The sequence below is a fragment of the Falco rusticolus genome, chromosome 3, assembly GCF_015220075.1.
Source record: "Falco rusticolus isolate bFalRus1 chromosome 3, bFalRus1.pri, whole genome shotgun sequence".
Classification (NCBI taxonomy): Eukaryota; Metazoa; Chordata; class Aves; order Falconiformes; family Falconidae; genus Falco; species Falco rusticolus.
The window spans coordinates 103,582,243-103,607,399 of record NC_051189.1 but is presented as its reverse complement, the minus strand read 5'-3'; the positions used below and the strand labels follow the sequence as shown (position 1 = coordinate 103,607,399).

Genomic DNA, 25,157 nt, shown 5'->3' with positions numbered 1-25,157 from the left:
CCCAAACCACAGCGTGTTCCCCCTCTTGCCTCCCCCGATTTCAGGATCACACAGTGGGCAGGGAAGGGCAAACACTGTTTATTAACACGGGGGGGGGGGGGGGGGGGCACAAAACAGGGTGTGACGGGTACCCCTCCCCCAACACTGAACACCTCCCCCCCCCCCCCCCCCAATAAATACAGCGGTGGTGGGGCACACACCCCCCCCCCCAAAAAAAAAAAAAAAGCCCAGAGTGTTTAGTGTTGTGAGGGGAGGGGGGGGGGGGCACACCCTTCCCCCCCCAAAAAAAAGCTGGGTAATGCTCTGCGGCTGCCCCCCCCCCCCCCCCCCCCAAGTCCTTGGGGGATGAGGGGTGGGAGAGGGGGCTCTGTGCATCCCCCTCACTCAAGTCTGTGGGGTGGGTATCTGTCTGTGGGCGGGAGGTGCTGCACTCCCAATTGGGGGGGGGGGCACATGTGGGCCCCCCCATTCCCCTCCTCAAATACTGGGGCACAGCAGCAGGACCGCCCCCCAGCTCAGGCAGGGGTCCCTGTGGCCCCCCCCACCCAAATTTAGGGGCGCTTCCCGCCCATCCTTTCGTGTCTGAGACCTCCCCCAAATACTGGGTGCAGCAGTAGGACACAGACCCCCACATACTGGGGTGCAGCGGTGTGACCGCCCCACAGGTCAGCCAGGGGTCCCTTCTGGCCCACCCCCAAATCGGGGGCGCTCCCCCACACACATCTCCCCACCCCCCTCCTCAGAGTGCCATGGAGGTGAGCTCCTGTGCCAGCCCCCCCTTGCGCGCAGGGGGGGCCGCCCCCCCCCCCATACTCATGCAGCCCCTGCCGCAGGGTGACCAGGGCTGAGGCCAGCGCGGCGCGGTGGGGGGGTCCCCGTGCCCCCCCTGGCAGCTGCAGCAGCAGCGTGGCCACTGCTGCCACCCCATCCTCGGTGGGCTCCAGGGTCACTGGCCCCGCGCCTGGGCGGGGAGGGGGTGCAAGGGGGGTAAGTCCAGCTCGGCGGCGGGGGTGTGGGGGTGGGGGTGCAGGAGGGGGTCCGGGGGGGCCCCCCCCCCGCTCGAAGCAGACCGTGACCTTGGCGAAGGGGCGACTGGCCATCTTGGTCATCTCCTGCAGGTGCCGGCGCTGCTCGTGGCGGGCGTCCAGCCCCTGCTTGGCCTTCCAGAGCAGCACGCACAGCGCCAGGAAGAGGAAGAAGCAGGAGAAGAAGACGGAGAAGAAGACGAAGAGGTCGATGTGGGCCTGATCCTGGCGGAAAAACAGCAGCCCCTGAGAGGGACCCCCCCCCGGCCCCCCCACCCCTAAGAGCAAGAGGTAGAAGCGGCTGGATTTGAGGGGGTGCAGGGCGTGGGGGTAAGTGAGGACCAGGCGGTCCTGGACCCCCCGGACCACCAACGCCGCCGCCGCTTCCTGCACCGTCAGGTAGGTGACGAGCCCCCTGGCACGCTCCTCCCGCAGCCGCGTGGCGTTGGGGGCTCCCCCTGGCACCCCTGCGCCCTGGGGGGGCTGCAGGCGGACCAAGTGGCGGCCGGTGCGGGGCTCCAGGTCGATGGCGAAGGTGTCGTAGGCGGTGGAGACGAAGAGGTCGACGCCGCCGAAGGTGACGTCCAAGGTGATGCGGATGTCGACGTTGGTGAACTTGGGCTGGACCCCGAAGAGGACGGTGCGGCCGGGGGGGAGGTGGCGCAGCTGGGGCTGGTGGAAGCAGTTGCTCTGCGAGGTGGGGTCCAGGCAATACTCCTGCTCCACCGCCATCAGCCGGTAGCACTGCTGCCCCCCCACCGGGTGCCCGTGGAAGGAGTCGCGGCACTTGGCACACTGGGGGGGGGCAGAGAGTCAGGGGGGGCGGGGGGGCGTTAGGGGCACTGGGTGGGGAGGCGGAGGGGGTGGGATGGGGGCGGGGGGGCGTTAGGGGCACTGGAGGGAGGTGGAGGGGGTGGGATGGGGCAGGGGGGCGTTAGGGGCACGGGGGCGGGGGGGAGGCAGAGGGGGTGGTGGCGCTACAGTGACATAGTGACACGGTACTGCAGTGGCAGAGGGATGTTGTGACACCTTGACACAGTAGCGCAGCGCTGAAGTAACATGGTGCCACGGTGACAGGGCAAGAGGATGCCACGGCCCCATGGTGACGGGGTGTCAGGGTACCACGGTGTGACAGACTGACGGGGTATCAGGTTGATGTGGTGACAGGGTGTCGGGCTGACAGGGTGTCAGGCTGACAGGGTGTCAGGGTGACAGGGTGTCGGGGCGACGGGGCGACAGGGTGTCAAGGTGTCAAGGCGACAGGGTGTCACGGCGTCACTGACCTGCAGCTTGTAGCAGTCCCTGCGCTCGGCGCCGCCGGGGCAGGGCCCCGTCTCCGTGTTGTTCTGGCAGGGGCAGCCTGTCCCGTCCAGCTCGTTGCACGTGTCCGCGTGCCCGTTGCACTGGCACCTGCGTGTCACTGCGCTTGCACGGGGCCTCGCACGGGGACCATCCTCGCACGAGGCCCCCTCACACCAGGGCAACTGCCCTTGTACAAGGACCCTCCCTTTGCACAGGAGTCACCCCCCTTGGCATGACTCCCCTTGCACGAGGTGCCCCTCCTCGCACAAGGGGCCCCTCCCCTGGCCCCAGCCCCGCCCCCCCCCCCCGGACCCCCCCCCACCGGGTGCAGGTGCCATCCAGCAGGAAGAAGCCGGCGCGGCAGCCCTCGCAGCGCTCCCCCACGCTGTTGTTCTGGCAGTTGACGCAGACGGCAGCCGCCTCGCTGGGACCCTCCGGCACCCACGTGGGGATCTGGGGGGGCACGGGGAGGGGGTCACATGGCATGGGGGGGATGGGGGACACCCTGGGGACCCCCACCCTGGCCCCCTGCCCCCGCCCATGGGGCACCCCAAGGACCCCCCCCCCACTGACCATGGTGGGCTCCAGCGGGAAGCGCGCGGGGTCACGGCGGGCGCGCTCCAGCTCCTCGCGGGTGACGCAGACGGTGGCGTGATGGCGGCAGAAGCTGCGGCAGGGGCGGCACAAGCCCCCCGCCCGCGCCGAGCCCACGAACAGCGGCCGGCAGCGCTCGCACTGCGGGCCCTGCACGGGGGTCAGAGCTGAGCCTCATGGCTACACCATGTCCTGCCCCACGGCTGCCCCATGTCCTGCCCCATGGCACTGCTCGCACTGTGGGCTCTGCCCAGGGGTCAGCGCCCAGCCCCATGGCTGCCCCACGGCCTGCCCCGGCCCCCTGCATCCCTCCCAGCTCCTCTCCTCCATCCCTGCCCCAAGCAGCCCCCCACACACTCCACCCCCAGCCCCACAGCCTCCCCGAAGCCCCCTCTGCCCCACAGCCTGCCCCACAGCCCGCCCCCTGGCACCTGGGTGTTGTTGAGGCACTGCAGGCAGTGCTGGCGGGCGCTGGGACCGCGGCACTGGCTGTGCCCGTTGCACTCGCAGGGCACAGAGCAGTTGTGCCCCACAAAGCCGAAGTGGCAGCGGCAGCGGTTGGGCTCCACGCACGTTCCGTTCACACAGCCCTGCTCGCACACGGGCCGGCACAGCCCCGTGCTGCTGCAGGGGGGGTCGCACAGGGAGCAGGGGGGGCACACCGGGGGCGCCCCTGGCACCCGCTGCCGGGCTGGGGGGGCTCCCAGGCGTGCAAAGCCCCTGGCACACGTGCAATCCCCCCCCCCCCGCCACGTGCACAGGGCCCCTCAGGTGTGCAAACCCACTCACGAGGGTGCACAGGGCTTCTTGTGTGTGCAAAGCCGCTCACCACCAGGCACAAGGCCCCTCCCGCATGAAACCCCCCACCCACACGCTCCCCTTCCTGCTCGCACAAGCACAGCCCCCCCCTCCGCACAACCCCTTCCCTCCTGCAGGGAGGCGCCGTTCGTGCAACACCCTCGTGCACCCCCAGCCGTGCACGTGCCACCACCCGTTTGCACGCACAGCGGAGCCGGAGGACACAACGGGGGGAGTCACACCCGCCAGCCCTCGCACGCCCGTCGCACGCCCTCGCACACTCACTTGTCAAGGGTGTAGCCGCTCTTGCAGGCACAGCGGTAGCCGCTGGGCAGGTCGCGACAGTCCTGTGTCGCGTTGCAGTCGTGGTGCCCGTTCAGACACTCGTTCTCAGGGGGGCAGCCCAGGAAGGCCCACACGGCCCCCGCCCCACATGCTTGTGCCAGCCCTGTGCACCGGGGCGGGGGGGGAGGGTGGGGTCTCAGCACCCCATGGACACACCACCGCGCCCCACAGACCCCCACAGCAGCCCTATAGCATGCCATAAGACCCCACAGTGCTTCTACGGCACCCCATACTGCACCCCATACTGCCCTACTGCCCCTCATAGCGCCCACAGCCCCCCATAGTGCCCCACAGCACCCCACGGAATCCACCATGGTGCCCCACAGCCCCCCATAGTGCCCCACAGCACCCCATGGAATCCACCATGGTGCCCCACAGCCCCCCATAGTGCCCCACAGCACCCCACGGAATCCACCATGGTGCCCCACAGACCCCCATAGGGCCCCACAGCCCCCCATAGGCTGCCCCAGTGCCCCCCATAGTGCCCCAGGCTCCCCCCAAGCCCCCCCATCCCCCCCACCCCCACCCCTTGTACCGTGGCGGGGGCCGCGCAGCCCCCCCTCAAGGCAGCGGCCAGAGCCGTCGGGGCCACGGGCGCACCAGCCGCAGCGGGGCAGTTGGAGGCAGCGGGAGCACTGGGGGGCACCGGCGCAGGGAGGGGCGCAGCCCTCGGGGTCCCGCAGCAGCCGCCCGCAGGCCCCCGCCGCACAGCGCAGCGGCACGAAGCTGGGGCTCATGCACTGGGGGGGGGGGAGGGGGGAGTGAGACACACAATGTGACCCCACACAGCCCACCCCAGCCTGACCCACAGCCCAGGGGCACCCCACGCCCCTGTACCAAGACTCCCAGCACCCCCCCTCACAGCCCACAGCCCCCCCCTACACCCCCCAGCCCCCCCCAATATACTCCCCACGCCCTCCAACACCCACTAGCCGCCCCTCCAGCCCCCTCCCCCAATATACCCCCCAGTGCCCCCCCACAACCTCCTAGCCCCCCATACACCCCCCAGCCCTCCCCACACCCCCGCAGCCCCCCCTCCCCCAAGCCCCTCCCCCACCTGCTGCAGGCTGATGCTCCAGACACAGCGCTGCCACCCTCCATCGGCCCCCCGCGAAGCGAGGCAGGGGGTGCAGGACCCCAGTTGGTGGCAGGGGGTGGGGCAGGGCAGCGGTGGTGACGACTCCACGGGCATTGGGGACACGTTGAGCAGCGAGTGGCTGAAGCAGCCCCAGGCGTAGGTGGGCTGCACGCTCAGGATTCGCCGTGTCTCACCTGGGGGGCACGGGGTGGGGGGGACACGACCCACTGCTGCCCCATGGCACCCACACTGCCAGCCTAGGGGGGGTAGGGACGCCCCCCAGCGTGGGACGGCCCCTGACCTCAGCCCCACAACCCCCCCGATGCGCTTGAACCCCCTGCATCCACACGCACTTGACCGCGACACCGTGACATGACCACGGGGCCACCTCCAGACCCCCCTACGCCCCACTCCCAGCCCCACGGTCCCCTTCCCAGTGCCCCCCCCTCGTACCAGTGCGCTTGAACTGCCGCGTCCACATGCACTTGCCGGCGGCTGCACATTTGGGGCAGTCGGAGGCCTCGCACGCGGCCTCGGAGCAGTTGGCGGCGGCAAAGATCTCACGCTGGTTGATGCGACAGTCGTTCTCCGCCAGGCAGCTGCCCCCCCGCCCGATGCACGCGCCCTCAGGGCAGTTGGTGCACCACTTGCACGGGGGGGGGGCCTGGGGGGGCACGGGGTGAGGGGGGGGCCATGGGCCCCACCCCTGTCCCTGCCCCTGGTTTGGTCCCCACCCCCATCCCTGGGGGCAGTTGCTGTACCATGGGAGGGGTGGGGGGGCTGGGGGGGGGGCACAAGGTGAGGGGGGTCTCCCCTGTCCCAGTCCTTGTCCCTGGGAGCAGTTGGTGCATCACATGAGAGGCATCCCAGGGGGGGTCCCTTGGGTGGGTGGCCCTGGGGTGGGGTCCCTGGGTGGGTCCCTGGGGTGGGTGGCCATGGGGAGGGGTCCCTGGGTGGGTACAGGGGGGAAGTCCCTGGGGGGGGTGTCCCTGGGGGGGTCCCTGGGGGGGGTGGCCATGGGGAGGTGTCCCTGGGGGGGGTGGCCATGGGGAGGTGTCCCTGGGGGGGTGCAGGGGGAGGTCCCTGGGGAGGGGTCCCTGGGGTGGGTGGCCATGGGGAGGGGTCCCTGGGGGGGGTGTCTCACCGCGTGCCCCAGCTGCAGCGCGCGGGGGTGCCGTGCCAGGCACTCACTGCAGCTCCGCAGTCGTCGACACTCATCGGCCGAGCGTGGGGCGGGGGCGCAGGCGGGGCCAGGGGCGCAGCCCAATCTACATTTGCATACCATTAGCATACCCCGCCCACCCACCCCCCAGAGCCCCCCCAGCCCACCCCACAGACCCTCTCAGCCCACCATCCAGCACCCGCCACCCCCTGCCCCATCCCACCCCAAGCCCCTCAACTCCCCCCTCACCCCCCAAACCCCCGTGCCCCCCTTCACCCCCCGACCCCCCATACCCCCACCCATGCCCCCCCCCCCCCCCCAGTCCTTCCTCACCGCTGTGCCGCCTCGGCCCCCAGGCAGCCCCCCCGGCACCAGGCGCAGGCCCCCCCCCGAGCGGTTGCAGGCGGGGGCGGCCAGCGCCAGGCAGGGCTCGGCCGGTAGCCCCAGGGCCACCACTCGCCCCAGGGCCACCCCGTTGAAGCCCCCCGAGATGAAGACGCGGCCCCTGGCCACGGCCACCGCGTGGGCCACCGAGCGGTTCATCGGCTCGCCCACTACCGCCGCCTCTGCGGGATGGGGGAGGGTCATGGGGGGGCACGGAGGGTCCCAGCCCACAGCCCCGCGGGGGTCCCACACATGGGGGGGGTGTCCCAGGCACATGGGGGGAGGTCCCAGACACATTGGAGTGGGTCCCAGACACATGGGGGGCGGGGGGGAGTCTTCAGACACATGGGGGGGAGTCCCAGACACACTGGGGGGGGGGGGGGTCCCAGGCACGTGGGGGGGGGGATCCCAGACACGCCAAGGGGAGGGGGGGGGGGGCGTCCCAGACACGGCGAGGGGGGGGGGGGGGGAAGCGTCCCAGACACATTGGGAGGGGTCCCAAATACATGGGGGGGGGGGGCAGATACATTGGGGGGGGCCTCAGACACATGGGGGGGGGGGGGGGTCCCAGACACATGGGGTGGTCAATCTCCTCGAGGGTCCCAGCCCCCCCGGGCCCCCTCCCCCCCCGGTGCCCCCCCCCGGAGCCCCCCCCTCACCGGTGTGGGGGGGCAGCAGCCAGGTGTTGCAGCGCAGCTGGTAGAGCAGCACCTGGTTGCTGAAGTCCTGCGTGTCGGTGCGGCCCCCCAGGACCACCATCAGGTCACCCACCGCCGCTGCCGCGTGGAAGAAGTGGGGCTGGGGCTGGGGGGGCGGGGGGGGGGGTCACACAGGGACCCCACATCCTCCCCCACATTCCCCTCCCCATGCCCCCCACAGGACCTGCCTGCCCCAGCTTCCCACCAGGACCCCCACGTGCCCCCCAGTGGGGTCCCCACTCCTGATGCCCCCCAGAGATGCCCCCCGATGCCTCCCAGCCCCCCCAACTCCCCCTAAACGCCCTCCAACCCCCCCAGACGCATCCCCGACACGCCCCAATGCCCCCCGACACCCCCCAGCCCCCCCAACTCCCCCAGATGCCCCCAGACGTCTCCCACCCCCCCTAGACATCCCCCCGCCCCCAAAACACCCCCCAACTCCCCCAGACGGTCCCCAGCCCCCCCAGATGCCCCCCACCCCCCAGACGGCCCCCAGCCCCCCCAGACGGCCCCCTACCCCCCCAGATGCCCCCCTACCCCTCAGATGCCCCCCCACCCCTCAGATGCCCCCCCAACTCCCTTAGATGCCCCCCAGCCCTCCCTATATGCCCCCCAACCCCCCTTAGACACCCCCCAGCCCCCCCCAGACACCCCCCAGCCCCCCCCCCCACCGTGCGGCCGCGGGCGGGGGCCAGCAGGCTCCAGGTGCGGTCAGGGCAGTGCAGGCTGTACAGCTCGGGGGAGGCGCCCACCGCCCCCACGTGGAACCGCTGCCCCCCAAAAACGAACACTGCGTCCGAGCCCGCGTGGTACACGGCAGAGTGCCCGTACAGCCCTGGGGGGAGGGGGGGGCAGGGGGCGTGGAATAGAGCTGGGCTCACAGCCAGGGGTTCTGGCCCCCCCAACCCACATCCCCAGCCCCATAGCCCGGAGAGGGTGGTCCCATAGCCTGGGGGTCCTGGCTCCCCAGCCAACACCCCCAGCCCCATAACCGGGGGCCCCAGCCCCACAGCTGGGGGTCACGGCCCCCTAACCCACATCCCCAGCCCCATAACCCGGGGTCCCAGCCCCACCCCTACAGCCGGGGGTCCCAGCCCCATAACTGGGGGTCCCACCCCTTCCCCCAGCAGGTGGCACGGGGGGGCCATTACCTGTGGGGGGTGTCCCCGCCTGCTCCACCACCACCCAGGTCTCGGTCTCCAGCTGGAACTCCAGCAGCTCCATGTTGAAGCCGTTCTCGGGCGAGTACCCCCCGATCAGCAGCACCGAGGAGCCCCCCCGGGGGGTCAGCGTGTGCCCCGCCACCGCTGGCACCGGGGGGGCCTGGGGGGGTTAGAGCCCAAACGGTGGGGGGAGGTCCTTGGGGGGAGGGGGTGGGGGGCAGGTGACCCCCAGAGGGATGCCATGGGGAGGGGAGAGGGTCCTGTGGAGGGTTCTATGGGGGCGGGGGTCCCTGGGGGGTCGCAGGGGGTCCGTACCTGCTGCTGGCGCCACTGCAGCGTGGTGAGGTTGAGCAGCCAGACGTCGCTGGCGACCCCCGCTGCCGTCAGCCCCCCCAGCACCAGCATGGCGCGGCGCGGGGCGAGGTGGGCGGCCCCGTGGAAGTAGCGGGGCGAGGGGCCGGGACCCCTGTCCTCAGCCCCCGCCAGCATCTGGGTCCAGCGGTGCTCAGGGATGGAGTACCTGGGGGGCGGGGCTACATGGGTGGGGGGCGTGGGTTAAAGGGGCTGGGGGGCGGGGTTAAAGGGGCGGGGTTAAAGGGGCTGGGGGCGGGGTTAAAGGGGTGAGGTTAAAATGGTGGGGGGCGGGGTTAAGGGTGGCAGGGTTAAAATGCTGGGGGGCGGGGATTAAAGGGGCGGGGGGGCGGTGTTAAGGGGGCCAGGGGGCGGGGTTAGGGGGGCGGGGTTAAGGGAGGGGTGGGACACGGTTAAGGGTGCTGGGGGCGGGGTTACGGGGGCTGGGGGCGGGGTTACGGGGGGCTGGGGGGCTCTGCTGACCTGTAGACGTCTCCCAGCAGCCCCTGGGACAGCGAGAGCCCCCCGAACATCCAGAGCGTCTCCTCAGGCCCCTCCACCAGGCTGTGGCCCAGGCGGTGCAGGAACCGGCTGGCAGTGTCCTGGGGGGCACCAGGGGGGTCAGGGGGGGCTGGGGGGATGGCTGGGGGCAGACTGGGGGGCCTGGGGGGCACTGCGGAAGGGAACAAGGCCCCCCCTGAGCTGTGGGGCAGAAGGGGACCCCCAAGTATGGGGTGCAGCCCCCCAGGAGTGGGGCACAGACACTCAGGGGTGGGGACCCCTGGGGGTGGGGACCCCCGGGGGTGGGGCAGAGGGACCCCAATGTTTGAGTGCAGACCCCCAGGTGGGCCAGTAGGACCCCCAGGCGGGGCACAGGCAGCCAGGATGGAGCGCAGACCCCTGGGTTGGGACAGTGGGAACCCCGGGGGGGGGTGTGGGACCCCAGACTCACCGCGGCAGGGGCCCCCCCCTCCAGGGTCTCCCAGACGAGGCTCCCAGGCAGCAGCGGCTCTGAGCACCCGGCACCGTGGAACCCCTCCCGGCACCGGCAGAGCCCCAGTGTCTGAGGGGGGGTTTGAGGGGTGGGTGGGAAGCTGCACCCAGTGCTGGCAGCAACCCCCCTCTGAACCCCCAAGACCCCCAAAAACCCCGTCCCCCCCAATCCCTGCACCCCCCAAGTGCCCCCTCGTGACCCCAACCCCCCCACATACCCACCCCCCCAAACTCTCTGTACCCCTATGCAGCCCCCTGCACCCACTGCCCGCCCCCCCCCCCGCTCCCCCCTTGTACCCTGAAATAGCCCTGGCACCCCCCTGCACCCCCACCTCCCTGCAGCCCACCTGTATCCACTGCCCCCCCCCCGCCCCCCCGTATCCTCCTATGCAGCCCCCCTTCACCCCCCCACCCCCCCCCCCCCCCCCCGTAACACACCCCCTCCCTCACCGTGTTGCAGACCCCGCGCCCGGCAGGGGCTCCGCAGTCCCCAGGGCAGAGGCGCTGGGTGCAGCCGGGCCCCCCCCGCTCCCCCAGGCAGGCGCAGCGGCCCCCCCGGCACTCCTGCCCCCCCCCACAGGGGGGGCTGCACCCCTGCACCCCCACGCTGACGTTGAAGCCGGTGGGCTCGCTGCCATTTGCCTCGTAGTACAGCACCAGCACTCCTGGGGGGCACGGGAGGGTGGTGGGTGGCACAGCACCGAGGGGGGGGGCATGGGGTGGGGGCACAGCGCAACGGGGGGGCATGGGGGGGGCGCCGGGCACGGGGGATTTGGGGATACAGAGGGGATTTAGGGGGTGCAGAGGGGGAGGGCATGGCTGGGGGGCATGGGGAGGGGGGATGAGGGGCTTTGGGGGATGCAGGGGGCCCTGGGTGTGTGTGGGGGGGATCTGGGGGGGTTGGGGGGTCCCTGGGGGGGGCAACGTACCTGAGTGGGCGTGCAGGGTGAGGGGCTCAGGGCGGCCCCGGCCGCAGAAGGCCCCCAGCAGGGTGGGGTCCCCCTGCAGCCCCCCCCCCTCCAGGAAGGCCGGCACCCCGTCGAAGGCATAGGCATAGCTGCTCTGGGGGGGGGCAGCGGGTCAGGGTGGTGCCCCCCTGGCCCCTCAGAGCCCCCGTGCCCCCCCCCGTACCCCCAGCACCTCCCCAAGTCTCCAGTGCCCCCCATGCACTCCCTCAGCATCCCCCGTGCCCCCCCCAGCCCCTCACCATGCCCCCTGCGCCCCCCAGCCCCTCACCAAGCCCCCCCGTGCCCTGCCCCCCCCGCCATGCCCCCTCGCCCCCCCCGCCATGCCCCCCCCGTGCCCTGCCTCCCCCCATGCCCCCCCAGCCCCTCACCATGCAGGGTGTGTAGAGGTCGGGCATCAGGGTGAGGCTGATGGTGGGGCAGGGCTCCCCGGGGGGGCAGGGCTCCGGCCCCCCCGTCACCGACAGCACCCACACGCAGTAAGAAAGCCCCCCCCCCAGGCGACGAGCCCCCACCGGCCAGGCGTGAGCCCAGGGCCACCGTGGAGGAGAGATTGGCCACCAGCGAGCGGCCCCCGCACTCCCGGTAGCATGTGCCCCCGTCCCTGGGGGGGGAGAGAAGGGGGGGTCGCACAGGGGGCTGGGGGCTAGGAATGGGGGGCCGAGGCCAGGCAGTTGGGGAGGGGGCCAGGGAATTGGGGCTGGTGGCTCAGAGGGGGGTGTGTGGGGCCAGTGAGTTGGGACAGGGGCCAGTGAATTAGGGCTGGGGGTGCACAGAGGGTCCCGGGGCCAGCGCCTCAGGGCTGGGGGCCAGTGACTTGGGACAGGGGCCAGTGACTTGGGGTGGGGGTCAGAGAGGGGCCCAGGGCCAGCACCTCAGGGCTGGGGGCCAGTGCCTTTGGGCTGGGGGCTCACAGAGGGTCTCGGGGCCAATGACTTGGGGCTGGGGGTCAGAGAGGGGCCGAGGGCCAGCACCTCAGGGCTGGGGGCCAGTGACTTGGGGCTGGGGGCCAGTGACTTGGGCTGGGGGTCAGAGAGGGGCCCAGGGCCAGCGCCTCGGGGTGGGGGCTCAGAGAGGGGCCCAGGGCCAGTGAATTGGGGCTGGGGGCCAGTGAGTCGGCTCTGGGGGCCCCCCCCTCACCTGGGGTCGCCGAAGTAGCCGGGGGCGCAGCGGTCGCAGTGGGGGCCCTGGGTGGGGGGCGCGCAGAAGCAGGCGCCGGTGGCCGCGTGGCAGTGGCCGCGCTCAGGCTGCCCGTGGCCGTGGCAGTGGCACTGCCGGCAGCCCCCCGGCGCCGCCGCGTCCCCGAAGCTGCCGGGGCGGCACAGCTGGCAGCGCTCCCCATGGGTCCAGTCTGCAGGGAAGGGGACACAGCAGGTGGGGGGGCACCGGGGGGAGCGGGGACATGGGGGGACACAGGGACACATGGACCTGGGAGGGCACAAGGGGCACAAGGGGGGGGGGGGTGCAGGGGGACACAGGGGGACGCGTGGTGGGCATGGCGGATGTGTGGGGGACATGTGGGAACGTGGAGGGGCACGGGCAGATGCAGGGAGATGCGTGGGGACACGGGGGGGCACTTGGGGTCACGGAGGGGACACACAGGGGACTCACTGTGACAGCGGTCGCAGACGCCAGGCCCGGCCGTGTCGCAGCTGCTGTGGAAGTGGCAGCCACAGTCCACGGAGCAGAGGGGGGCGTCCTCCACGTCCCCAGTGTCCCCCGTGTCCCCAGTGTCCCCCGTGTCCCCGTGGCGGGTGGCATTGGGGCGCAGCGATGTCCAGCCCAGGTGACACACACAGGTGTAGTTGGGGGCCCCGCTGCAGTAGCCGTGGCCACAGTCCTCGTAGCACCTGGGGGGGGGGCGTGGTGACACGGGGAGAGGGCAACTGGGACCCCCCGTGGGGGGGGACCATGTTGGGGGGAGAGGGGGCAGTTGTGGCAGTGGTGGCCCCCGTGGCCCCAATGCTCCCACCCTACATGATGTCCCCACGTGGTCCCTGTGTCCCCAAACGCCCCCGCCCCACGCAATGTCCCGTGTCCCCAAACGCCCCCACATGGTCCCCGTGTCCCCAAATGCCCCTGCCCCACGCAATGTCCCCACATCCCCCAATGCCACCACCCCACACGATGTCCCCACACAGCCCTGTGTCCCCAAACACCCCTGGCCCCCACCATGTTCCCGTGTCCCCAAACCCCCCCCATGACGCCCCCACCCCGCTCACGTGCGGTTGCAGTGGGTTGTTCCGTCACCGGCGTAGCCGCGGCGGCAGCGACACTCAAAGGCCTGGGGGGTGTTGCGGCAGGTGGCCAGGGGGTGACAGCCCGCCAGCCCCAGGTGACACTCGTCCACATCTGGGCACTGTCCGTAGGACCACGCCGCGACCCCGCCCCCATTTGGGGGGGTCAGCCCCCCCAGCGCCACCGAGCAGTTGGGGTACCCCCGCAGCCCCGAGAAATCCCCCTCCAGGCACCTGCGTGGGGAGGGGGACACAGTGAGGGTGGGGGGGCTGAGCTGGAGGGGGGGGAGTGTGTGTGTCAGGATTTGGGGGGGGGGTCTCGGGGACCCCCCCACTCACCGGCCCAGCGTGGGGTTGCGGGTGTCGCCGCACCAGCCGCACTCCAGGTTGCGCAGGCACTCGCTGCAGGTGCTGAAGCGGCTGCAGTCCTGGCACTGGGGGGCTGAGTGCACACTGGGGGACCCCCCCCCCCCCCAAAAAAAAAAAACTGTCACCCCCAGGCACGGGCAGCAGCAGGACCCCCCCCACCCCCCCCACCCCCCATCCCAAGGATAAAGGGCCCCCTGGGGGGCTGGGGGGGGTCGCTTTTACCCCAGGGGGTCTCCTGGGGCACGCACGGGTCCAGTGGGGAGCTGTGCCCCCCCCCCTGCCCCGAGACCCCCCAGGACCCTGCTGTGCCCCGAAAAGGTCACTGTGTCCCCCCAGAGACCCCCCAGGACCCTGCTGTGCCCCGAAAAGGTCACTGTGTCCCCCCAGAGACCCCCCAGGACCCTCCCCAAGCCCCCCAGGATACACCCAGGACTGCCGGGACCCTGCTATGCCCCTCAGCCCCCCCCCCCAGCCCCCCTCCCCCGTATCCCCGGCCCCCCAGCCCCCGCCCCCCCACTCACCTGTCGTACCAGCCCCGGCAGCCCCCGTAGGGGTACTTGGCCAAGTAGGCGGCGAAGAAGAAGCAGCGGCGCGTGGACTGGCACCAGGCGCACTGGCTGGAGTTGGACAGACACTCCGCGCAGGAGCGCCGCCTGCGGGGGGGTCAGACACCAGGCCCCCCCCCAACCCCCCCCCAGCCCCCAGCCCCAGCAGGGACCCCCCCCGACACCCCCCCCCCAGGGACCCCCAGGCCCACAAGGTTCCCCCCCCCCCCAACCCACAGACCTACCAGGGACCCCCCTAAGCCCCCCCAGGACAGCCCCCCCCCCCCCCAGCACTGACTGGCTGCAGAGGCTGGGGCAGTCCTGGGGGGCTCGCACAGCCCCCCCGTGCCGCCCGCGGCGGGTGCAGACGAAGTCGCCCTTCTTGCTGCTGTGCGCCTGCCACTCGCAGAAGGGGTCCTGATGGGGGAGGGTGTCAGCAGAGACCCCCAGAGACCCCCCCTGGAGCCCTCTGACCCTCCCAGACACCCCCGTGCGCCACTCCCACCACAGCCCCTGCAGCCCCCAGACCCCCCAGCACCATCCCAATCCCTTCTTCACCCCCCCCAGCCACACCCCGACTCCCCCAGCTCCCCCATAGCCCCCCCGCCCCCCCAGATACCCCTGTAGCCCCCCAGCCCCCTTCCCCAGCACCCCCTAGAGCCCCCAGACCTCCCTGCAGCCCCCAGACCGCCCCAATCCCCACCACCACCACCCTAAGCCCCTTCCCCAGCCCCCCAACCCTCCTCAATTCCCCCCCAAGTCCCCTCCGCAGCCCCCAACCTCCCCCAATCCCCCCCGCCGTCCCCCCAAGCCCCTTCCCCAGCCCCCCAACCTCCCCCAATCCCCCCCGCCGTCCCCCCAAGCCCCTTCCCCAGCCCCCCAACCTCCCCCAATCCCCCCCGCCGCCCCCCCAAGCCCCTTCCCCAGCCCCCAAACCCTCCCCAATCCCCCCCGCCGCCCCTCCAAGCCCCTTCCCCAGCCCCCCAACCCTCCCCAATTTCCCCCCCCCCGCCCCAAGTCCCCTCCGCAGCCCCCCAGCCCCCCCCATCTCACAGCGGCACAGGCGTGACAGTCGCGATAGTCCTCGCACAGGACGCAGTTGGCGGGGGTGAGGACGAGGCGGGGGCCGCCCCCCCCGCAGAGCCCCCCTGGGGGGTGCAGGCGGCCGTGGCAGGAGGCGCTGGGGGGGCACCAGCCGCAGCCCTGGTCGGCCAGGCAGGCCAGGCACGAGGGGTACGAGGGGCAGCGCCCGGGGGGCGACCGCAGCGGCTCCAGGAAGAAGAAGGAGATCTCCTGGGGGGGGGGCACAAGGGGGTTGGGGCAGAGGTAACATCCACAGAGCCCCCCAGCCCCCCCCCCCCCCCCCGAACCTGCCAGAACCCCCCAGAACCAGAGCCCTGCCATGAGCCATGGCCAAGGGGGGTCTGGGACCCCCAGCTCACTGCCCCCCCCCACAGCCCCTCCCCAGCCCCCAGAACCCTCAGCCCCAAAGCAGCCCCTGGGTGGGGAGAGCCATGGCCAAGGGGGGGTCTGGGACCCCCAGCTCACTGCCCCAGCCCCCTCCCCAGCCCCCAGAACCCCCAGCCCTAGAGCAGCCCCTGGGTGGGGAGAGCCATGGCCAAAGGATGGGGGTGTCTGGGACCCCCCACTGGCCCCCAGCTCACTGTGCCCCCCCCCCAGGCCCCCCCCCCACCCCTCACGCTGCCCCAAACCCCCCCAACCTCCCTGTCACCTTACCCCCACCCTCCCCCAGCACCCCCTTATCCCCGTTCCCTCCCCATGGGACTCCTCCCCAGCCCCCCCATGCCCCCCACCCCCTACTCACGCTGCCCCCCGGGACGCCGGTGCGGTCCCAGACGAGGGTGAGCTCGCTGCTGAGCCCCCCCCCGGAGCTGTTGAAGTGCCCCTCCACCTGCACCGCGTACTTGTTGCCCCGCTCGGGCGCCCCGAAAAGCCTCTCGGGGCGGGGGCGCTGCAGGGGGCGCGTCTCCCGCTCCTGCTGCACCCACCAGCGCCCCACCTCCTCCTGGGGGGGGGGGGGGCAAAAATGTGGGCATCAGCAGGGTGAGTGGGACCCCCAGACCCCCCCCTGCTGCGAGGGGGACCCCAAAAATAGGGGGGGGTAAGGAAACAGCCCTAATGGGACCCCCATGCCCAGCATCCCCCCTGCTGCAAGGGAGACCCCCACAATGGGGGGGAGTGACCCATAAGGGACCCCAGCCCCACACCAGCCCCTCATTATCCCTCCTCCTCCCTCCACAAGGGACCCCAGCACCCCCCAGCCCCCTCCTCCCCCAGCGGGTGAGCCCTGCCCCACCCCAGCCCTCCATGGCCCCCCGTTATCCCCCCTCCTCTCTCAATAAGGAACCCTAGCCGCCCCCCCCCCCTCCCCAGCCCCCTCCTCCTTCCACAAGCGACCCCAGCCACTCCAGCCCCCCCGGCCCCTACCAGCTCCGGAGAATTGGGGTGCCTGCCAAGCCGGGCAATGACGTAGAGGCGCTGGATGCGTGCCCAGACGCTGGGGCCGGGGCCGGGGGTGGGGGGGGGTCCCAGCAGCGGGTAGATGTACCCCCGATACACCAGCGAGACGTCGGTGTCGCCGCTGGGGCTGAGCGTGATGGTGGTGCTGCGCACAATGGCCACCTGCCCCCCCCCGGGTGTTAGGGGTGGGGGGACGGGTGGCGGGGAACCCCCGGGACCACCCTGGGGTGGGGGTTGGGGGGGGACACCCCCGGACGGGTGGGGGGCACCCACCTTGTCGGGCTGGGAGTCGTTGCGGGGCTGCTGGTAGGTGAGGAGGTGGAGGCCGGGCTGGAAGGCGGCGGTGCGGCACTGCTCCAGCGCTGTCACGAAGACGGGGCGCGGACCCCACCAGCCGTAGGTCCCCGAGATCTGCCCCACGCGGCACTGGCTCTGCTCTGGGGGGGGGGGGTGGGGGGTGCACGGCAGGGGGGTGGAGAGGGGGGCTGTCACCTTGGTGGGCCCCCTGTGACCTCTGCAGACCCCATGTCATCTCTCTGGACCCCTATCGCCTGTAGGGACCCCCCGCCCCAGGGACGCCCCGCCATTGCCTCTAGGGAACCCCTATCGATTCTAGGGACGCCCCCCCTAAGGACCCCTGCCCATTACCTCTAAGGAACCCCTATTGCCTCTAGGGACCCCCCCCCCTCTAGGGAACCCCCCCCCCATTGCCTCTAAGGAACCCCTATTGCCTCTAGGGACCCCCCCATTGCCTCTAAGGAACCCCTATTGCCTCTAGGGACCCCCCCATTGCCTCTAAAGAACCCCTATTGCTTCTAGGGACTCCCCCCCCTCTAAGGACCCTCCCCATTGCCTCTAAGGAACCCCTATCACCTCTAGGGACCCCCCCCCATTGCCTCTAGGGACCACCCCCCCCTCATTGCCTCCACAGACCCCTCAACCCCTCCATGGACCCCCCCCATTGCCCCCATGGACCCCTCATCTCCTCCACATGCCCCCCATTACCACTGTGGACCCCCTGTGCCCTCCATGGACCCCCCCCCCCCCAATCCCTTCCATAGACGCCCCTCCCCTCTGCAATCCCCACCCCCCCCGCCCCCTCCCTGGACCCCCCCTTCCTCCCCCCCCCCCCCCCTCTCACCTGCCACAGGCATGCAGGTGTCATTCTGCACACACCACCCAAAGGGGCCGGGGCCGCGGGGGGGGCCCGGCCCAGCCCCCTCCCCAAAAACCAGGCAGGACTCGCAGTCCACCAGCAGCCGTGCCAGGCCCAGGCAGCCAGTGCTCAGGCACTGGGGGGGGGGGGAGGGGCACATGGGTCAGGGGGGACACCCCACCCCCCCCAAACAGGGCTATGTGGGGCACAGACAACCCCCCCCGGCACCTGGGGTCCCCCTCCCCACCTGCCTCCAGTGAGGGGTCCCCAACACCCTGACCCCCATTTCCCTGGAGGACCCCAGAATCTCCCCTCCCCCCCCATTTCCCCAGGAGACCCTGACACCCATGCCCCACCCCCCCCATTTCCCCAGGAGACCCTGACACCCATCCCCCCCCCCAGTTCCATGGAGACCCTGACACCCATGCCCCCCCCCCCCCAACTCCATGGACCCCAGTGCCCATGATCCCCCCATTTCTCCATGGGACCCCAGTGTCTGTCCCACCCCATTTCCCCAGGGGACCCCGATATCACCCCCCCCCCCCCCATTTCCCCCAGGACCCCCACACCCATACCCCCCCCATTTCCCCAGGGGACCCCAGCATCTGTCCCCCCATGAATTCCCAGGGACCCCAGCACCCATGCTCCCCCACTTCCCCCAGGACCCCCACACCCCCCACCCCGTTTCCCCAGGGACCTCGTGCTGTGCCCCCCCGCCGGCGCAGCCCCCCCCTCACACTGGTGGGAGGCGCAGGGCTCTGGCAGCCCCCCAGGCACCAGGCGCACTGGGGGTCCTTGGTGCAGGTGCCGCGCTCCGCATACAGAGAGCAGTAATCCAGGTGGTACTGGGGGGGCATGGGGGGTGTGGGGAGGGGGGACCCCGGCACAGGGACCCCCCGGGATGAGGATGGGGGCCCCCCCTGAATGGGGACAGGGACCACAGGGACAGGGAATCCCTGGGACGGGGCCCCCCGGGATGGGGATGGGGACCCCCAGGACAGAGACCTGCCGGGATGAGGATGAGGGACCCCCAGGATGGGGACGGGGACCACAGCGACAGGGAATCCCGGGGATGGGGACGGGGACCCCCAGGACAGGGACCCCGTGGGATGGGAACAGAGACCCCTGGGACTGGGAATCCTTGGGACGGGGATGGGGACCCCTGGGATGGGGACAGGGACCCCCCAGGATGGGAATGTAAACCCCCTGAAATGGGGACAGAGACCCCCCAGGTGGGCTTAGGGATCCTTGGGGGGGTGGCTCAGGAACACCCCAGGGTGGGCATTGGGGCTGCAGGGACGCCCAGGGGGGTCAGGGGTCCAAGGGGTGGGGGAGCCTCGGGGACCCTCGGGGAGGGCACTCACGTCCTGGGCCGGTGGTGGGACAACGAAGGGTGGCACCTTGTAGGCCAGGAGGTCGCCCCGGGGGGCACCGCTGAAGCCCCCTGCCACCAGCAGCACGCGGCCGCCCAGCGCCCCCACCGCATGGGCATAGCGCCCCCGCGCTGGGCCCCCCTGCGACCCCCCCTCTGCGGGGAGAGGGGCGCTCAGAGACCCCCCCAGGACCCCCCCGGGAAGCCCCCCTGTGCCCTGCAAGGAGAAGGGCACTCAGGGAACCCCTGGGGACCCCCCCCAGGACCCCCACCCTCTGCAGGGAGCAGGACACTCAGGGACCCCGGCGGAACCCCCCACTGTGGGGAGAGCGATGCTCAGGGACCCCCCAGAATCCTCCCCGCCCCCCCCCCCCCTCACTGTGGGGTAGCCCGTGGGCCAGCTGGGCGCTGGGCACCCACTGGTGACAGCCCCCCCGCTCCCACTGGGGCAGCCCCATGAGCCCCCCCCCCTTCCATGGGGCAGATATCCCCCCCCCCCCAAGCCCCCCCCTCACCGTGGGGTAGCCCGTGGGCCAGCTGGGCGCTGGGCACCCACTGGTGACAGCCCAGGTGGTAGAAAAAGATCTCGTCCTCGTAGCACTTCTCCTCGTGGTAGTGGGTGTGCACATTGCCCCCTGGGGGGGGGAGGGGGAGGTCAGGGGCCGGGAGGCGCTGGGGGGGCGTGAGAGGGGCACGAGGGGGATTTGGGGGGTCACGGGGGGCATGGGGAAGGGTATGGGGGGCATGGGGGGGACGTCGGGGGGGCACGGGGGGTCCCAGAGGGAGTCCGAGAGGGTTATGTGGGGCACTGGGGGCTGTGGAGGTCTGGGGGGCTCAGCCCTGCCATGGGGGGAGGGTTGGGGGGGGGTCTGGGGAGGGGTCCCAGGGAGATGCAGGGGGTCCATGGGGGGAGGTCCCGGGGGTCAGGGGCAGGGGGGTGTCACTGACCGTAGACCACCATGTAGTCGCCCAGGCGGGTGGCGGAGTGGAAGGCGCGCTCCCGGGGCCCCCCCCGCGCTCGCAGCGTGGCCCAGTGCCGCCGCCCCAGGTGGAACAGCTCCGTCGTGTTGGCGCGCGTGCTGAACCTGGGGGGGGCACAAGTGGGACCCCCACCAAGGACACCTCCCCAAACCCCTCCCCTCAGGGATACCCCCAAGGACCCCCACCCCAGCACCCACAGACACCTCCCCAAACCCCTAGGACCCCCCCCGAATCCCCCTCAAGCCCCCCCCCAAGGACCCCTGCCCCAAGGACCCCTCCCCAGGCCCCCAGGACCTCCCTAAGCCCTCCTAGGACACCACCCCCCCCCCGGACCTCACAGCACCCCCAAGCCCCCCTAGGACCCCCAGCACCCCCACGCCCCCCCCAGGATCTCCCCGGCACCCCCCAAGCCCCACTAAGACCCCCTGGATCCCCCCAGCACTCCCAAGCCCCAGTAGGACCCCACGCCCCCCCATACCTCCCAGCACCCCCCAAGCCCCCCCAGCATCCTCCCATCCCCCCAAGTCCCCCCAGGACCTCCCCCGGCCCCCCCGTACCGAGCGGTGGAGGGCCGGTGCCCCCCGTAGATGAGGAGGGTGCGTGAGGGGGGGTGGAAGACCATGGAGTGGCCAGCGGCAGCCGGGGGCTTCCCCCCCCACGGGACCACCAGCTCCCAGCTCCGTGTCCCCAGGTGGAACCGGAACAGCCGGGAGGAGAACAGGTCCTCGGGGGTCCGGCCTGGGGGGGGGGTGGGCACGCTCAGACCCCAACAGACTCTCCCCCACTGGACCCCCAGACCCCCTCCACAGACCCCCGGACCTCCCTCCCACGGAACCCTGGACCCCCAACTCAGGGACCCCCCGACCCAGGGACCCCCCAGCAGAACAGCCCCTCCAAGCCCCCCACAGCCCCCCCCCGACACCCCCCAGCCCCCCCAACCCCCTCCCAGCCCCCCACCTCCAAAGATGTAGAGCCAGTCGTCCACCAGGGCAGCGGCGTGGGCGGCCAGTCCAGGGGGGCGGGTGCCATTGAGGGGGTGCAGCTCCTGCCAGCCCCCCCCCACGGGGTCGTACAGCCACACGTCGTTGGCCAGGGCCCCCCCGGCCAGCTCCCCCCCGCTCAGCACCAGCATGTCCCGCCAGCACACGGCCACGTGTGAGTGCCGGGGAGCCTGGGGGGGCAGGGGGGGTCAGGGGGCCGGGGACCCCTGGTGGGGGGGCACACAGCCACGTGGGAGGTGGGGGAGGGCACTGGGACCCCCAGATGGTGGGGGCACAGGGCCACGTGTGAGGGCTGGGGGGGGTCAGGGGGGGCTGGGGACCCCCGGGTGGGGGGACACATGGGAGGGGGAGGGGGGCACAGGGCCATGGGGGGGGGGGGGGGATGGGATGTTCAGGGGGTGTCTTGTGGCCTGGGGGGTCTGGTGGCAGGGGGATCTTGGGGGGCATCTCAGGGGGGATCTTGGGGGTCTCCCGGTGAGGGGGGGTGTTGCAGGGGGACTCGCACCAGGGTGGGGCTCAGGAGGGGGTCTCAGGGGTGGGTTGCAGGGGCTGGGGGGGGGGGGGGGGGGAGGGCGGGGGTCTCGGGGAGGGGGATGGGTCTCACTGGGGCAGGGCTCAGCTCCAGGCGCGCCCAGTGGTTGGTGCTGAAGTTGTAGACAACAAGGTCGCCCAGCGCCCGGTTCAGGTCCAGCCCTGGGGGGGGAGGGGGACAGTGAGACCCCCCCAGTGACCCCCCCCATCAGCTCCCCTCCGGTGAGCCCCCCTTCTGCCCCCAGACCCACATCACCCCACAGAGCCCCCACATCCCTCCCCATCGCACCCTACAGTCCCCCCAAGCCCCCTCCCCTCCCAAGCCCCCCAAGCCCCCTTTTTCCCCCCCACATCCCTCCCCCAAGCCCCTAGGACCCCATATCCCCCCCAAGACCCCATATCCCCCCATCCCTCTTAAGTCCCCCAGGACCCCATATCCCCCCTCCCCCCCCGAGCCCCCCAGGACCCCAGAGCCCCCCCGCTGAGCCTCCCAGACCCTATATTCCCCCCCCCCCACATCCCTCCCCTGAGCCCTCCAGGACCCCAGAGCCCCCCCTCTCTGAGCACCCCAGGACCTCGGAGCTCTGCCAAAGCCCCCCAGAACGCCATACCCCGCCATACCCACCCCCCCCACTCACCCCCGAAGATGTAGAAGCCCCCGGTGCGAGGCAGGACAGCGCCAGCAGCGGCAGTGCGGGGGGGGAAGTGGGGGTCCCCCTCACTGACGTTGTACCAGCGGCCCCCCCCCCGGCTCTCCCCCAGCGCCAGGTCACACGCACGCCCCACGAAGCCCGGGTGGCACTCGCAGCGCCCCGTGGCCTAGGGGGGGACCCCAAAATTGGGGGGGGTGAGGGGACCCTGAAATGGGGAGGGGGGGCAGAAGGGACCTCCGAAATGGGGGGGGGTCCCCAGCCACACAAATTCAGGCTCTGCCAGCCCCATGGATTTGTGGTCCCCCAGCCCCATTGATTCAGGGTCCTCAGCCCCTCAGGTTTGGGGCTCCCCCAGACCCCCAGATTCAGGCTCCCCCAGCCTCTCACTGCGGTCTCCACCCCCCCACCCCATGCTCACCTGGTTGCAGGTGCCACTGTGGGGCTGGCAGTGGGTCGCGCAGTGGGGCTGGGCGCAGTCAGGGCCCCCCCAGCCGGGCTGGCACTGGCAGCGCCCCTGGGGGTCGCAGGCCCCCCGCCCCGAGCAGGCGCGCGGGCACAGTGACACGCGGAAGGTGGCATTGAACCCCAGCAGGTTGTAGTTGGCGTCGCTGAAGAGGTGCAGCAGCATCTGGGGGGCGCAGGGGCAGAGCCTGACCCACAGCTGCCCCACGGCCACCCCATGGCTGCCCCCAGGGCTCCCCAGAGCCACCCCCTGCACCACAGCCACCCTCTTGCCCCCCCCCCCCCCCCCCCCGGACCACCTGCCCCCCAGCAGCCCCACAGCCACCCCCTAGCCCCCCACCCCATGGACCCCCTGCCCCACAGCAGCCCCACAGCCACCCCCTAGCCCCCCATCCCACAGCCACCGCTGTCCCACAGCCCCCCCCGCCCCCACCTTGCCCGAGGTGGCCTCCAGTGGGGGGGGCAGGGTACTGCCGCTGAGGCTGGCGAGGAGGGGGCTGCGAGGGGAGTCCCCGTCATACACGAACAGGTAGTCGTAGGTGCACTCCGTGTCCATGAAAGTAAAGGTCAATAGCACCCGGTGCCGCGGGCTGGGGGCTGCAGGGGCGGGGGGGGCTCAGGGCGGGGGCCAGCTGGCCCCCCCAGACCCCCTCACAAATCATGAGGACCCGGGGGATGACGACCAAGGGGTGATGAGGGGGCTTGGGGGCACCAGGGGTGGTCTCTGGATGCTATAAGGGATGTGGGAGGGAGGCTATAGGGTGCCCAGGGGGGCTTTGGAGTGCCTGGGGGCTCGTTGAGGTGCCATGGGGGGGTCTCTGGGACCCTAAAGGCACATTGAGGGGGGGACTTTGGGGGACTGCAGGCATTTTGGGGGGCCGGGGAGGTCCAGAGGGCCCATGGGGACATTGTTGGGGGGGTCTCTGGGGTGCTCCAAGCATGTTTGGATGCTGGGGAGGGGATCCAGAGCACCCCTGAGGCCATACAGACTCACTATAGGGGGGTCTTTGGGGGCCTGCAGGCGTTGCGGGGCACCCCACCTCCCCCAGCTGCCCGTGTGTGATTTGAGGGGGGTCCCAGGGGGGTCCCCACCTTCCACCAGCCACTCGCAGTTGCCGTTGACTGAGTAGTTGCCTGGGCCGTCGGTGACAAAGCCGGAGGAGCCGCGCAGGACCCGCCGCTGCCCCTTGCAGTCACCCGCGGCCACCCCCCGCGCCACACTCAGCACCAGCAGTGCCCGCAGCGCGCCCAGCGCCCGCAGTGCATCCATGGTGCCAATGGTGCCAATGGCACCAAGGGCATCAATGGCACCAAGGGCGCCAATGCGGGGGGCACAGCACCCCGGGAGCTGCCTGTGGGGAGAGCAGGGGGCACTTGGGAGGCTGGATGTGTGGGGAGGCAGAGCCGGCCCTATAGAAGCCCCCTGAGCCCATAGGAAGCCCCCAATGACCCCCTGAACCTACAGGGACCCCATGGGGAGGCCCTGCCCCATAGGAGCCCCCCGACCCCATAGGGACCCCCCAATGACCCCCAGCCCCACAGACCCCCCGAAGCCACAGGGGGCCCATGGGGAGGCCCTGCCCCATAGGGACCCACCTGACCCCACAGGGACCCCCCACGTCTACAAGGACCCCCAAATAACCCCCAGCCCCACAGAGACCCCACAGAGACCCCCAGCCCCACAGAGACCCCCCCCATCCCCACAGAGAACCCACAGAGACCCCCCCAGCCCCACAGAGACCCCTCAGAGATGCCTCCAGCTCCACAGAGACCTCCCAGCCCTAGAGAGACCCCCCCAGCCCCACAGGAACCACACATAGACACCCCCAGTCCCACAAAGACCCCCAGCGCCACAGAGACCCCCCAGAGACCCTCAGCCCCCCAATGACCCCCCAGCCCCCCAAAGATTTCCCAGCCCCCCCCCAAGCCCCACAGAGCCCCCCAATATCCCCCGACCCCCCCCAGGTCACGCCACAGGACCTCTCCCCACGCCACATCTTCCCCCGTGAGGCAGAGCGGGGCCTCCCCGGGCCCACAGGGGCTGGGGGCGGCCTGGGGGCTTAGGGGGTTGCCACGGGCCTCCACCGGGGGCCGAAGGGGCCGGGGGGGGATGCTGCGGGGCTGGGGGGCTTCGCGGGGCCCCCCATAGCCCCTATGGGCGTCTATGGGCCGCCCTATACATCCCGCCCCCCCCCCCTCACCCGCTGGCGGCGGCTCCTCGGGGCGGTGGCGGACTCCCAGGCCCGCGGAGCAGCGAGAGAAGGGGCCAGAGCGGCCGCGCCAGCAGCAGGGGAGTGGCCAGTGCGGCAGCGTGAAGCAGCGAAAGGAGGGGCTAGAGCGGCCGCGGGGGCGGGGCTACGTCCGGCGGCTGGGAGGAACGGAGCAACGAGACGAGCCGCCAGAGCGGTTCCGCCGGGGAGCAGGGAGACGAGGCGGCCTAGAGCGGCCTAGAGCGCCTTCTACCAGCGAGACGAGCGGCCAGAGCGGCGCGGCCCGGGAGCCTCCGGGGGA

At 71.7% G+C, this 25,157-nt stretch overlaps 1 protein-coding gene across 1 annotated transcript; it reads right to left on the bottom strand.

Moving 5' to 3' along the window:
• Positions 1-280: 280 nt before the first annotated feature.
• Positions 281-24,976, bottom strand: MEGF8 (multiple EGF like domains 8). The gene is given in 45 exon segments (XM_037380713.1): positions 281-1,820; positions 2,309-2,435; positions 2,650-2,780; positions 2,901-3,071; positions 3,353-3,545; positions 4,005-4,167; positions 4,600-4,804; positions 5,122-5,336; positions 5,596-5,806; positions 6,287-6,410; positions 6,638-6,693; positions 6,695-6,870; positions 7,348-7,492; positions 8,058-8,221; positions 8,538-8,709; positions 8,865-9,069; positions 9,384-9,502; positions 9,853-9,963; positions 10,344-10,558; positions 10,823-10,955; positions 11,230-11,350; positions 11,352-11,462; positions 11,999-12,209; positions 12,470-12,708; positions 13,081-13,329; positions 13,435-13,548; positions 13,986-14,117; positions 14,308-14,426; positions 15,063-15,302; positions 15,835-16,035; positions 16,458-16,652; positions 16,764-16,927; positions 17,632-17,782; positions 18,384-18,491; positions 19,011-19,174; positions 19,534-19,653; positions 19,967-20,103; positions 20,557-20,737; positions 20,957-21,170; positions 21,605-21,693; positions 22,170-22,350; positions 22,603-22,812; positions 23,080-23,243; positions 23,739-23,998; positions 24,848-24,976. Coding segments are annotated over 44 exon segments (8,298 nt in total). The 5' UTR covers positions 23,917-23,998; positions 24,848-24,976; the 3' UTR covers positions 281-551.
• Positions 24,977-25,157: the final 181 nt, after the last annotated feature.